This window comes from Talpa occidentalis, unplaced genomic scaffold (assembly GCF_014898055.3).
Source record: "Talpa occidentalis isolate TD23 unplaced genomic scaffold, MPIMG_talOcc4v2.1 talOcc4.9, whole genome shotgun sequence".
Taxonomy (NCBI): Eukaryota; Metazoa; Chordata; class Mammalia; order Eulipotyphla; family Talpidae; genus Talpa; species Talpa occidentalis.
In genome coordinates, this window is record NW_023605305.1 from 114,843,319 (window position 1) to 114,857,129 (window position 13,811).

Here is a 13,811-nt window from a genome sequence, read left to right on the forward strand (position 1 = left end):
TATTTCTGACCAGAGTTTGAGCTCCTGTTAACAACAGGAGCAAATGCTCCAAGATAAGATTTTGTACTGGAAAAGAAATGAGAATAATTTCTGGCCTGTGCCCCGGTCTCAACTATAATCCTTAACCAATGCCGCCTCCAACATTTAATGAAAAGCCAGCATTTGGCTTCCCCAGTGTGGAAAAATAAGTCAATATAAACTGGGATAGTAGCAAAAAGAAAATTTAGACAATCAGGACAGAAATCCTTCTTATAAATTAATTAATCATACACTCAGTCTTGTACTCAGGTTATTTCCTGCATATTAAAAAAGAGAAAAAAAACTAGAGCAGAACAATGATGAACACCAGGACTACTAAAAAAAATAAATTCTCATGAGGAAAAAGTGACTTCATGACAATCTTCAAGACAATGTAAGAATTTGGGAAAATATTGATTTATCAAAGTTTTCAAAACACAAAAATAAAGTGTAAAAATGCTTAAATTTTGGATCTGTGGAATCAACACAAGGGAACACAACTATTGAGCATGGCTGCTGAGGTGGTGACCTTCAAGAGGAACAGGTAGCTCAAAACACCGAGGCAACCAGAATGCAGGGGCCCCAGAGATTCCACGACACCCCCACCTTCCAGTTCTGTTATTGCAACTCCAGATGGTTACCTGGCATGCTGGGCTTTCCCTCCAACACTCTTATCAGAGCATGAGTTACTCACAGTGACTTCAGCTCCAAGTTTTGGCATCTGTACCTTTATGTATGGTTAAGGATTGTCAGAGTTGTGGAATGCTGACAAAGCTTCGCTCAAAGGTAAGTATGAATTATATCTGCATTGTTTAGGCTGGTTTAAATCCTTTTCCCCCTCAAACTATCCTGAGAGATAATTTACATACTTAAAAAATTATAATTATAATGTGTAATTATAATTACACAGTATAATTTTTTTTGTTTTTTTAGTAATTTACCAGGTAGTGCAATCATTACCATAATCCATTCCCTTGTTTTTAACTTATTATCTGTTTGTGTTTCTTCTTCCCAGGTTCAGGTTCTACTTCTTCCCCCATAAGCTTCAGCATGGCAGCACCTCGTCCCACTTTCTCTGGTTCAAGGGCAGAAATGAGCATCCTGGAAGACAACAAGTACTTGCGCTCTGAGCTGGAGCAATGCAAACAGAACTTCCGGGATCTCACAGAGAGATTCCTCATGTCCAAAGCTACTGCTTACTCCCTGGCCAACCAGCTGCAGAAATACAGTAAGCCCTACTGGGTGCTGGTCACCAGATGACATGTGGTTGTCCATCTTCCCTCTGAGAAATGGAGGATGGAGGCTCAAAGGAGTCAAGTTGAGTGAAAATGTAGAGAGGAACAGAGATAAAAGTTTGGTGGAGGCTCTGTCTTTTCTCTCTCCAGAACATGTGTCAGAGTCTACAGACTATCATTGTTGGCTTAAATATCTCAGGATTCAATTCATACTTGCACTGAGCACCCATTCGCAAAACACTGTGGTAGCCACACTAGGGGAGACAAAAAGAATAGTTCACCCACCAGCCTAAAACCAGTGTTTCCAACTGAACCACAGGTATTTGGAGACAAGAACATCAATAGACACAAAGGGAAATCCTGATATTTGGATCAAGATTCTTTTCCCACATAAATTCAAAGAAGATATTACTCGCATTCTGGTGAGACTCTGTAACACCTGTTCCATCTCTCCCTGAATATGCAGAGAGTAAGTCCAGGTGGACCGTCCGGATCTGGGTTTTGAGATAAGAGGGTAAAATGGGAATGAGGCCAAGCGGAGGAGGCCTCCAGTCCTGGGAGTCGGTCAGGCCAGTGCAGGGGCTGACCCTTCCTTTTCCATGGCCAGTTTTCACATTTGTAAATCCACTGGACAATCCCAAACCTTTCAGAGCATGGGGCAGAGAAGCACTGTAGTGGCTGCAGGGAACTTGGGAATGGAGGCGGCAGGGAAGAGGGACATTAGATGAGGATTCTTGCTGATACTGCAGTTGAGTTTGCTTTTAAATTTCTACAATTATTTTTCAGTCAAATTTGCTATCCAACTTACTATCATAGACAGGTACAAATTAAGGCCTATTTATTACAGAAATAAAATGATAAGTATAGGATGTGATAATACAGGATTTTTAAAAGTTCATCATTCATTATAATTGCAGTACAATTGAAGGAAATTTTTTTTGAGATAGAAGAAAAAAATAACCAAGATCTCAGTGTCAAGGTAACACAGTGCAGTGATTAAGAGTATTACTCTGGGGCCTCCCTGGTGATGCAAAGGGTTAAGACACAGCCCATGAAGCTATCCACAGCCACTGCAGCACGAGTTCAATCCCCAGCCAGGGAGCTACCCACACGGCACAGCAGACCTCTCCTATCTCCCCGCTGCTCCCCTCAGCAGTGTATTTCAGTGGATCCACCTTTTCTACTCCCCATTCTGTCTCTGGTGAATCCTCTCACCCCCCACAACTCTGGCCTGTACCCCAGTTCTTATACACATAAATAATAAATCATCAGAAACCATTTCCCTTTAAAAAAAAAAACAGAGTATTACTGAGACTGAACTTCCTAGGTTCAAATTTAAGTTATTTATCTGCTCTGCACCTCAGTTTCCTCATCTATATGGTAGTAATAGTACCTACTCCTTCAGGTGGTGTGATGATAACTGATGACCGTTCCTGAGAATGTACGAGAACAGAGTGATGGCAAACTCTGTGCAATAGTTCTGCCTCTCACCTAACATACCTTTTACCATTTGAACATGTTTCTTTCAGAGACGTTTTTCCTCTTCATGTACCTTTTTATGCAGATTTGTACCCAAATTAACTTTTAAACTCTTAAAATGTCAGGGAGGTTACTGGTGCTATCAACGTGGGGGAATAATTGTTCTTACAGTCTTTGGTGCCTTCCCAGACACACTGAAAACCACTACTGTTGCCCCAGGTTAATGTTTTACTTAAGAGGTTGCAAAATTTGGTAAAATGGCCCAAGATTTGGAGTCTGACCCCGGGGGTGTGAATTCTTCACTTCATTCCAGTTGAATCACCTTGAGCAAGGTATTTCACCCTCCAAAAAGCTTCTCTTTTCTCATCTCTAGAAGGGAGTGTAATGAGGTGTTATCTAGTTGGGAAGACTGAGGAGTCAGATAAGAAATCCAAACAGAGATCCCCGCTTTGGGGTCACACTGTTCTTGGATGAATCCTGCCTCCCCAGCGCACCCGGCTTTGTGTTGAGGCAGGCTTCTCTGTCCTTTCTCAGAATGTGAACAGTACAAGGCCCTCATCGAGTCCATGCTGGAGGAAAAAGTGCCATTTGAGGAGGGGAATCTAGCAGAGAAAACGAGGCCAGCTGCAAATCTTGGGTAAGGAGGCACCTGTGCTGATAAGTGTTTGAATCACTAGTTGAAGTGGGGCCATCTAGCTGATGGAATTAAGAGCAAGTTTGTGTGAGGAGAAAGGCAGAAGTGCACATGGCAGCACAGAACTAGCGGGAGACAGCCAGTGGGACTGTGGGGGTCGGATGATGGCCCCGTTAGAGTTCTCCCTGGAATAACATACAGATAAAACAGAGACAGAGGCCTGGGGTTAAAAGAGTTGCCAAATGGCTTCTAACTTTTTGACCATGAGTAAATTTATTTAACTTTCCTGTGTCTCAGTTACCTTAGCTACTTCATCTGTAAAATTAAAATACTGAGTGTCTACTGCAGACAGTGATGAAGTGCTCAATGACAAGTGGTTAAACCGTCTCTAACGCATATGAGCTCTCAACAAATACTTGCTGTAATTATTTTACTTGTTCTTATTGTTATAGGTGTGGTGGTTGTCATAAGCAAACCAACATTTCCTAGTACAAGACATATTCCCAAGCTTTCCAAAATGCCTTTTCATGATAACAATTCTCTCTTCTCCAACTTTGATCTTTTCCTAACAATGTGGAGTATTAGCTGGTAGGGCCATTGGGTAAATAGGGAATTGAGCAGCTGTTGTCTGAGAAATGAACTATTAATTTGCTGAGGACAAGGATTGCTCATTCTTAGAGGGCTTCAAATATTATAGGGTAGATTGTGGCACTCAAGACAACTTTTAATCCTTTGCTAACATAAAATCTGAGAAATGTGAAATGAGAAAAACCCACTAAAGCAAAGATACTTGAAAGGGGCAGAGGCCTGGAACCCCCATTTCTTCCTAATCTATGCTGTCCCCTCCTGACACCTTATAGGAACTCTATGGAATAGGATTTATAAGACAGTCTGTAGACAATCAGTAGGACAGTAAGGAAGAGATTCAAGAATCAATTAAAGCAACGCCTACGGTGTGGGTGTGCTTGGGTACTGTGAACTGGGTGATTCGCAACACTGCCTCTAGCTCAGAGAGCTCACATTTAGATTGGAGTCAATGGGGAATATTTGCATAAAATTAGAAAATAGTGAAATAGGGAAAATAGTGAAATCCCACATAAAGTAATTAAATTGTTACTTAGAACATTTATTTACTCTTAAGTGTCTCCTTACTGATTATAGCTTAGCTCCATGACAATCCAAAGAATGTTATTCTTCTTGATATTTTTATCGATTTTTCTTTTCAGTGAACACCAGACGTGCCTGCCCAACTCTTCTGTATCTGGTGCTTCCTCCATTTGCCTCTTTAGGCATGAGGCTTGATGATGTATGTTACATGGCAATGAACATACATTGAAGTGAGGAACTGAAGGGATGTCTTTTTGAAATGAAGTTAATAAACATAAACAAATAAGCCCAATGCTATTCCCCATTTCTTCTGCCACAGGCATGTCACACAACTTGTATAAGAACGGTCTTGGGTAATTCCTTGGGGACACTCTGCCATTCACTACATCTGCGCTTACATTTTATTTTGTTTTCTCACCTTAGGTCCTATGATCCCCTAGTTCAAGCTCAGGCCCAACAACTGACTCAATTACGACAGAGGATCCAGGAAGGTAAAGTTGTCTGTTATCTTTTCACCCAGCATGTGAAGAACACAGTCAAGTCTTTTGAAGCCCTCCTCAGGTGCACTGATATTGCCCACAGCCAGGGACAGAGATTCTGTCAGCAGCTGGCCCAAGAAAGCCAGCTGGCAGAAAGCCTTGCCAGCAAACTCTCCACTGGTAAGTTTGAAGACCTTTGTCTCCAAGGTCCTACTCTCTTATAAGACCCCATGGCTCCACAGCTCTAAGACTGACTTTTCAGCCACTTAGCCACCCTTTGGCTTTTCACATCACATTCTAATGACCAGGCCAGCATCAGCACAGGTAGGGTGAAGACGGTGGGCAGGGCTGGAGGTTACATCGCCAGCACTGCCTCCTTCATCTCAGGCTTCCGAAGCAGAAACCAGCAGCATCCAATTGATTTTAGTTTTTAAGGACAAGTCTATATAATAAAATGCCCCACTTTTGTGTCTGTTTTGTGAGTTTTGAGAAATGTTAGCACCACCATAGCTAAGATATAGAAAGATTCCATTACCCCTAAAAGTTCTCTTATTTCTCTTTGTAGTCAACTATTTCTCCTAGTTCTCCCTGGAAACCAATGGATTTATTTTCTGTCCTTAGAGATTTTCTAGCTCCAGAATGTGTCAGTTATCAGTTCCTCTTTTATCACTGAATATTGCCCATTATGCAGAGCACTATTTTTTGTTTATCCATTCACCCACTAAAGGGCATTCGGATTGCTTCTAGTTTTTGGCAATTGTGAATAATCATTATAAAGATTCACATACGGATATTCTTTGTGTGAAAATATTTTCACTTTATTTCCCTTGGGTAAATATCCAGGGCTGCTGGGTCACATGGTAAGTGTATGTTTGACTTATAAGAAACTTCTAAGAGTTCTGGCAGGATACAGAAGAGTAAAGATGCCAAGTTCACATTCTCCCTACAAATACAACAAAATACTATGCAGATTAAAATAACAACAACGACAGTCCCTGGAGGATAACTGTAGGATTATCACTTTCACAAAGCAAAGTGACTTGGCAGAGAGGTTAGGAAAAACTGCAATGTGATTTTGCTAGGAGAAAGCCAGGGCAGCATGACCCAGGGCAGGGACGGCGGAGACACTGAGCCTTTTTTGTTGGTGACTGAAGGACTCACGCGTACATTGGGAACTGTAGAACCTGGGGACTGCCCTGGGGAGGGGGGCACACTACCAGTTGTGGGAAAGGGAGGGCCCTACCTCCAGAGAATTGTCGGATTTGGGGAAGTAGAGGCCTGCAGTCTGCAGCCAGAGGAGCAGATAGATGCCCACAGGGCAGATGCCATACTAACGGCAGGAGCCAAGGAGTCGGGGCCCTAGGGTGCAACACCTGCACCCCTGCCACTAGGTGTGCTTGACAGTCTGTGCAACTGCCAGCATAGCCCTTATCTAAGGGGGGACAGTCAGCTTGAGCCTATACCTGGAGGTCGGCAGCTGAAGCTCAGCCTGAGGGAAAGACCTGGTTAGAAGACCTTGATGTGAGCGAGAAGAGTTCCACCCGCGACCTTGCATGTGAGAGGGCGGATTCTCATTGCAACTGGCTTCTGAGTTATGCAGAAACATCCATCTACCCCTCCCCACCCGCTGCCTGGGGCTGTTGCTAGGCTAACATTGGGGGCTGTGCTTGCTGCCTGTAGTGAGAATTTAAAGCACCTGGGCCCTCGCAGCAGCAGAAGCTTGTGCCTCAAGGAAGGCTCAGTATGTGGAAGCTGCTGGGAACACACCCACTGCATCCCCTCCCAGTGCTACAATCCCTGAGAGAAGAGTGAGAGAGGTTTTCAAGGGAGGCAGCCTTTTACAGATGACACCTGCAGGCCCTGAGAGACACACGTCCTGTTTTCCACCAGTGGTCACGGCTGGGATTGTGACCTGGTTGCCAGGTTCCTGCCTGCACCCCTGGGGGAGGTACTGATTGCAGAATCCACAAGCCAGAGCTGAATGATAGCTGGGGAATCAGTGTTAACTTGATGCTACTGGGGATTCTCTGATTGAGGAACTGGCCTAGGGGAAGGGGTCATTCAGAACCCCCTCCCAGCTTGGACACCATGGCGCTTTAGGAGGTCTGGACTCCTGGTACTCTCTCACAGCCACCTTTTGGTTCCCTGCTGCCCTGGCTCCCACCCTCTGTCAGCACCAGTGTTCCAGTTGTCCCAGAGGTACAAAGGCATTATTCCATTGAGCAGCAGACACCCCAGGATCCTGGGCAAACAACCCAGGATTATACCCTGCAACCTGTCATCATAACATAAGGCCAACAAATCAAGTTAAGGAGAGAAAGCTGTTTTGCTCAACCCATAAAAACTAAAAATGTAGGCATAGAGGAAATGATGGAACAAAAACCCCCTGGAAAAATGTAAATCCAATAGAACTAGGCAGCTTGCCTGAGAGTTTAAAGCAACAGTCTAACTATGCCTATTGAAATAAGGAAAATAATCAGTGACTACAATGAGAATTACGACAATGATAGAGAAAAGATGAGAAAGCTTCAGGTGGAGATAATGGACTTAATTCTATAACTGAACTAAAAAATACAATAAAAAGACCAGCGGTAGACAAAAGAAGCAGTTGATTGAGTCAGAGCCTTTGAACACACAGGAGTAGAAACAGAGATGTCTGGAAAGGCAATGAGGAGGACGGGGGAGAGCTAAATTTAAAGAATACTAGCCGAGAGCATCCCTAACGTGGGGCCGGAGACTTGCATTCAGATTCAAGCGGTTCCAGCTCTTCTTCTCAGACTTCATCTGAGTGTCCATTAGTTTAGAATTACTTTGCTTCGTCAGTGTGTACACTATGATTTCTTGTTTTTCACATACCTAAAAATGTCCTTTATGTGTCCTTGTCTCTCTGACTTATTTTGCTACACAGAATCCCCTCGACCTGCTTCCACAGCTGTAAATGGTGAACTTTTGTTTTTCCTTATAGCTGGATAGTGTGTGTGTGTGTGTGGGGGACAAACGGCCAAACTGTTTTCCAGTGAGCTGATGCCATTTCACCTTATGAGTTCTGACTGTTCCCCAATATCACTCCTTGCTATTTTTAGGTGTTTTTGTCTTTTGGGCAATTCTAGTAGCTGTGTAGTGTAGGTCACTGTGGTTATGAAACCAGGCCCCACTCTAACCTGCATGAAGCGGAGGGAAGCAGGTCCCCTGCACGCTAAGGATGGATGCACACCTGGTCTCTCTGGGGCAGACAGGCTGACCTGCCCGCTGGTAAACACACTCCCATGTTGTTCCCCAGTCTTAGCTAACGAGCGTGCTGGCCTCTCTGTCTCTGTATAGGATGAAGCTTAACCCACGTGATGACTCACGAATCCATCTTAACAAGTAACTCAAGACTTTGCTGGCCCTCCTGAGTCTAGCAGGGCGACTATGAAACCACAAATCCCCCTTGCATCCCCCTCCTGCGAGTCCCACTCACCCTGTTCTCCTTTGTAATGTGTAACTATGCTGACTTGAGAATTTTTCTCTTATCTTCTTGGTGCTATCTCAAATAAACGTTTTCTACTCCATGCACCATGCTTCAGTGATTCATTTTAATGGTGTGCCTGGGAAGGAACTTAATTTTGGGGGGTTGGCAACAGTTTTAATTGGAGATTAATGATTTTCAGGATCTTTCCATATGCCTTTTTACGTTGAAAACAAGGGAATCTCAGCCTCTGCCAGGTAGGTTAGTGCTCCACATTGTGGCGGCAGTAACCTCCAGGCTAATCCCAAACTGCAGTGCCTGGAAGCCAGGGGCCGTTTTTTGGGTTTGCTTTTAATTCCTGCACTGACTGCCACCTTTACCTGAGGCCAGAGAGCAAGGCTGACCCGAGTCCACAAGGGGCTGCAGTCTGGGGAACGCAGGGAAAAACCCCCAGGAAACACACCCAGTGCCGGGTCCTTGGGAACTTTGTACCAACCCTGAGTCTGAGCAGAAAGCGCCCCAAACTTGGAAAGCCCACTAAGGATCGTAGTTTCCATTAATGAGATGGTGTCATCATAGTCGTCTTTCTGGCTAGGATGTATTTGTGGGGCTCTTTGAAAGAAACCAGGGTGAGCTCAATGTGTTTAAAATAAAATCCAAAGTCCTTGTCATAGCCTTCAAGGGTTTACCTCCACCCCCCACCCCCGTGTTCATGCTAACAGAAAATTACTGAACTGTAATTCACAGAGTAAAATGCAAAAATCTGAACTAGGCTGATTATTATAGTTTGACTAAAGCAACCACCACCCAGATCATTACAGGAAATATGCCTCATCCTTTTCCTGCAACAATTGCCTCCTCCCTACCCCTCGACTTGGTTAATCTCTATTCTGATGTCTGACACCACAGATTAGTGTTGTCTCTTCTTGAAATTCATAGAGAAGCTCTTTTTTTAGTACCTGGCTGTATTTATCCTCTATTGTTTCTGAAATGCATCCATTTGTTACATGTATCAGTGGTTACTTTGGATGTCATTGATTTCTGTGTGATACAGCTGATAGGCTGTCTAACTTTGCTGTGTAAAGAAGGCTGCATGACTATTCTGGAACAAGTCTAGCCTGGGACAGGTATATTCAGCAACCTGGAGCACACACCAAGCACTGGGGTTATTGGTCATGGGGTAGGGGCAAGTTTAACTTAATTAGAAACTGTCCAACAGTTTTGTAGAATGGTTTCCCACTAGCAAGTGGGAAATACCAACTCCTGTGATTTGGTATTCTCTGTACTTTGCATTTACACATTCTAATGGATATGGGGTCTAGGCCAGGAGTATATGTGTGAGAGAGAGGAGAGAGAGGTTTCACCAGAGAGAGTGGGGAGCAGAACAGGCAGATCTACTGAAATACACTGCTGAGGGGAGCAGCAGTTGAGACAGGAGAGGTCTGCTGTGCCATGTGGGTCAGTTCATGCCTCAGTGGCTGGCGATAGCTTGATAGCACTGAGATCTTAACCACTGCGCCACCGGGGAGGCCCTACTTGTAATTTTTGATGAACAGTTTTTGATTTTTATTAAATCCACTTAAGTTTTCTTTTTTCCTTTTATTATGAAGGTGATTTGTGTTTCTAAGAAATCTTTCTACCTTAGGGTTATGGCTGAATTCTAAAATTTTTAATAGTAATTTTGGAATCTAATTTTTAATTTATCACATCTCAAATTCATTCCTGATGACAGCATGCTCTGGAATAGTTTAAGCAGAAACCTAGGAAGCACCAGCCTACAAGGCATGGGAATATTTACAATGCACTGGAAATCCCTTGATATCAAGGAATTACATCAATATCAACAGTGCCCTGGTGAGAAATCCTGGTGTAGATCCAAGTCCACACGTGGGAGACAACTGCTACTGAATTGTTGGAGGTGGGGCCTGTGGAACACTGGCACCTGAGAAAGCTCTGGGGTTTGCTTGAGCATCTGGAAGGATGGAGCTGGCCTCCACTAAGGTGAGAAACCTGCTGGTCAAACAGGCTGCACCTCTGAGAGTCTTTTATGTTATTGGGGATCCTGGTCTCATCCCGGGCGCCTCCCTTCTCACTGCCCCTTGGCAACCTCATCCACTCCCAGGTTCCAGGGACAGGGAACTTCTCTCCACCCACTGGGCCTAGCGAAGGCGCATTCCCCGGGCAGTTCTGGGCACGGCTCTTCAGGCAAAGCTCCAGGGCTCGAGGGCCTGGCGCGCCTCGGGAGCGCCGAGTCTCCTCCGGCTCCTTTGGAGTGAAGCAGCGAGGGCGTGACCTTTGGAAAGGGTTGTGGAACCCTGGGCAGCAGACACTCCCCGCGCCCTGCCTGGACGGGAAACCCAGGGCTTCGCCAGCTCAGGGAAACAGCCCTCCAGTCCAGAAATCCAGGAGGCCGGTTAGTTGCCAGCTCCCTGGTGGTCTAGTGGTTAGGATTCGGCGCTCTCACCGCCGCGGCCCGGGTTCGATTCCCGGTCAGGGAATTGCTTTTTGCCCCTCCCGCCGAAATCTCTAGCGCCAGCGAGGAGCGTTGTGCCGGCTGCATCCACTCCTCACTCAGCACAGGCAGGGACACCTTCTTATCTCCAGCTGGGCCACGCGCACACGTGTTTTTAGAGGCGACTGAGCATCCGGCTCTGGTTTACACCAACCCCCTCAGCTGCAAATGCCTGTGGGCTGCGCCCACGCGCCCTGCTCGCCCCAGGTGTGCAGATCAGTCCAGCTCGGAACCCAGAGGCCCAGACAGCTGGTGCGCTTGGTGCCTGTCCTGAATTTGGGCCGCTCCGATGCTTGCTGGCGGGATCAGAAGTTCTTGATCCCTCTTCTTGCATTCATTTTGGGGAAACAAGCAGCCTCGCTATCTGGTAGGTTTCTTGGCTGGCAATAACCAAAGCAGCATGCGGCAGACAAAACAAAAAGCACAGAGAAGTTTAATAATAACTTGCAGACCCCTGTATAGATGGGAGACCCGGTGTAATAAGGAACTCGGCCACTGTTGCTTCAGACACCATCTTAAATAGCTTCAAATGAGACAAGGGAAGTTGGGGAGGTTCAGTCTGGAAGTTCATCTGCGTTTCAGGGTTCAAAACGTTGCCGAGACTGTTCTTCATCAGGCCACACCGTTACCACATTCCTATATGCAAGGAGAGCTAACAAAATAAGCTTCCCTGACCGGGAATCGAACCCGGGCCGCGGCGGTGAAAGCGCCGAATCCTAGCCACTAGACCACCAGGGAGACGACACCTGCGCTTTTCTTTGTAAATAACTTCATTCGGTTCGCGCTCGAGGGCTCGGTCTCGCACTTTCCAGGTGCCGCCAGCCCCATAAGCGCCAATCTAAAAGGTCGAACCCTACAATTCCTTCTAGAAGGCGAGCTCGCACCCAGCGCTTTGTGGCGCCAGAAGCGCACCTCACCTGCGGCCAGGTGGGCAAGTCACTGCAGGGTCTAGGAAAGTTCCGGCTCCTGCCCAAACTGACCTGGAGATGAACCTTCTCCAGAGGGTAATTTGCCCCCAGAAAAGTGCCAGGAGCCGGGGAGGGGAGCCGGGGCTGGGGCTGGAATGGCTCCCAGGGTGAGGCGGTGCCGAGGTACCCTTGCATCATCAACCCTTGCAACAGGACCCTGACACTCGCAGAAATGGCGGGGGCAGAGGGGGATTTTTCCATCAAGGCCTGGGGGCCCTGAACAGAGCCTGGACACTGCCCCTCAAACCTTTGCATCCAGTGTTTCCGCCTCGGCTGGAACCCTTTGTTCCCACTCCCAAACTCAGAGCAGAGGGCCCGACGCGACCTGTAGCAACTCCAGGTGTGATGAGTGAGGAGCTGCCTGCTGTCTTCCCGTGGGAAACACGGCACTTGGTTGGCAGCTCCTTCCTTCCCTCATCTCTGCATCCGAGCAGGTGGCTGCGGACAGCAGCAGGGGCGCCACTGAACACCCCCTGGGCTAGCCAGGTGCAGACGCACACCGCGGGGTGCCTGGGTTGGGCTCTCTGCACCCTTCCTCGGCTCTGCCCTCAAATTCAGCCTGAAGACGTGGGCCTGCCCTCCGTGTGCCCGACAGGCACCTGAATAATTATGTTCCCATAAAAATCAGAAGGTGCTGGATGGATGCCACCCGGCGGGGACCCTAACTTCGGACCCTTACAGTAAACTCACGGAAAGCTCCTTCTCCTGTAGTGTAAACAAGCAACAAAAAAAAAAAAAACCGCCCACTGATATCTGCAGTTGGTTTAACACGCTTTTCCACCAGTGGAAACAGGCAGGCCCCTCGGGGGTGGCCTGCGCCCCGCAGGTGTTTGCTCGGTAGGGAGACCCCAGCCGACTCGGACCCGGCCGGGCCCCCGGCTCGGCGCGCGTGGGGTCCCCGCCTCTGCCGCCCGCAAGGAGTCGCGGGGGGCCCTCTGCTCTCCGGTCCCAGCTACGGGCGCAGCCGCTGCCCCTCGGGACTAAGAGCAAACCCCAAGCCGGTTCCGAGCCCCGCCCCCGCCGCCTGCCCTCGGGTTGTTCCCGTGGGCGCGACCACCGCACACCTGGAAGCAGCCCCTCCCGGCCACGCGCCCCACGCTGCTCCCCGCAACTGTTCCCACGGACAAGCATCCACAGTTCTCGCCGCTGCTCTTGGACACTTACCCGAGCTCGCGCTGCTCCTCCAGGCGCTGCGCTCCGGCCTCTCCCGCCCGCCGCAGGGTCGCCCCGCGGGGTCCGCTTGCTGGAGGCCTCGGGTCTCCCCCCGGGCCCTGGCCGGTCTCCTGTGGCGGCTCTTCCCGCAGCAGCCGAGCCCCCCCGGGAGCTGCCGCGCCCCCTTCCCTCGGGCCCGCTCGGCCCCCGCCCGGCGCGTTCCGGGGCGCTGGCCTCCGAGGCGGGGCGCGCCCCGCGCACCTGTGGCGCCGACCTCTCGGCGCGCGGGGCTGCGGACGGCGGGGGGCGCCGCCTGGCGTCGCGTGCGGCCTGTTCTGTGTGGGCACGAGAAGCGAGCCTCTCGCCTGTCTCTGTGGCGCAATCGGTTAGCGCGTTCGGCTGTTAACCGAAAGGTTGGTGGTTCGAGCCCACCCAGGGACGCCTCTCCTCTTTTGACAACATCGAGCGGTGGCGCTCGTTTCCACTTTGCAGACGCTCCCGCCCAGGGGAGAGGGAAGAACCCCCCTCAGTGACCCTCCTGGCTGGGGCACCGCAGGCGAGAACAGCCCAGACAGGACTTGGGAGCCTGCTGCCCTGCAGGCCAGTCCTGACTCCTCATCCTGACCTCTGAGTTCCTTTTAACAGTGCAGTGTCTTCCTTTTTGTGCTGGTGTGTGTGTGTGGGGGGGGGGCGGCATATATTTCTAAATTAGACATAACAGAATCCTGACCCTGACCGTGGACCCTTAGAGTTATTGGCTCACCTTTCTCTCTCTCTCT

At 48.4% G+C, this 13,811-nt stretch overlaps 1 protein-coding gene and 3 non-coding genes across 4 annotated transcripts; 3 read left to right on the top strand and 1 right to left on the bottom strand.

Annotated features, from left to right (window-relative positions):
• The first annotated feature begins 620 nt into the window (after nt 1-620).
• On the top strand, nt 621-8,500 carry LOC119235961 (neuroblastoma breakpoint family member 6-like protein). The gene is made up of 5 exons (XM_037499566.1): nt 621-804; nt 1,034-1,246; nt 3,267-3,369; nt 4,897-5,132; nt 8,274-8,500. Exons 2-5 carry the CDS (start codon nt 1,069-1,071, stop codon nt 8,276-8,278), a joined length of 522 nt encoding a protein of 173 aa, XP_037355463.1. The 5' UTR covers nt 621-804; nt 1,034-1,068; the 3' UTR covers nt 8,279-8,500.
• A 2,326-nt stretch (nt 8,501-10,826) lies between these two features.
• TRNAE-CUC (transfer RNA glutamic acid (anticodon CUC)) lies at nt 10,827-10,898 on the top strand. Its single transcript has one exon. It is a non-coding gene; the product is annotated as a tRNA-Glu (tRNA).
• A 680-nt stretch (nt 10,899-11,578) lies between these two features.
• On the bottom strand, nt 11,579-11,650 carry TRNAE-UUC (transfer RNA glutamic acid (anticodon UUC)). The gene has a single exon. It is a non-coding gene; the product is annotated as a tRNA-Glu (tRNA).
• A 1,749-nt stretch (nt 11,651-13,399) lies between these two features.
• Nucleotides 13,400-13,473, top strand: TRNAN-GUU (transfer RNA asparagine (anticodon GUU)). The gene has a single exon. It is a non-coding gene; the product is annotated as a tRNA-Asn (tRNA).
• Nucleotides 13,474-13,811: the final 338 nt, after the last annotated feature.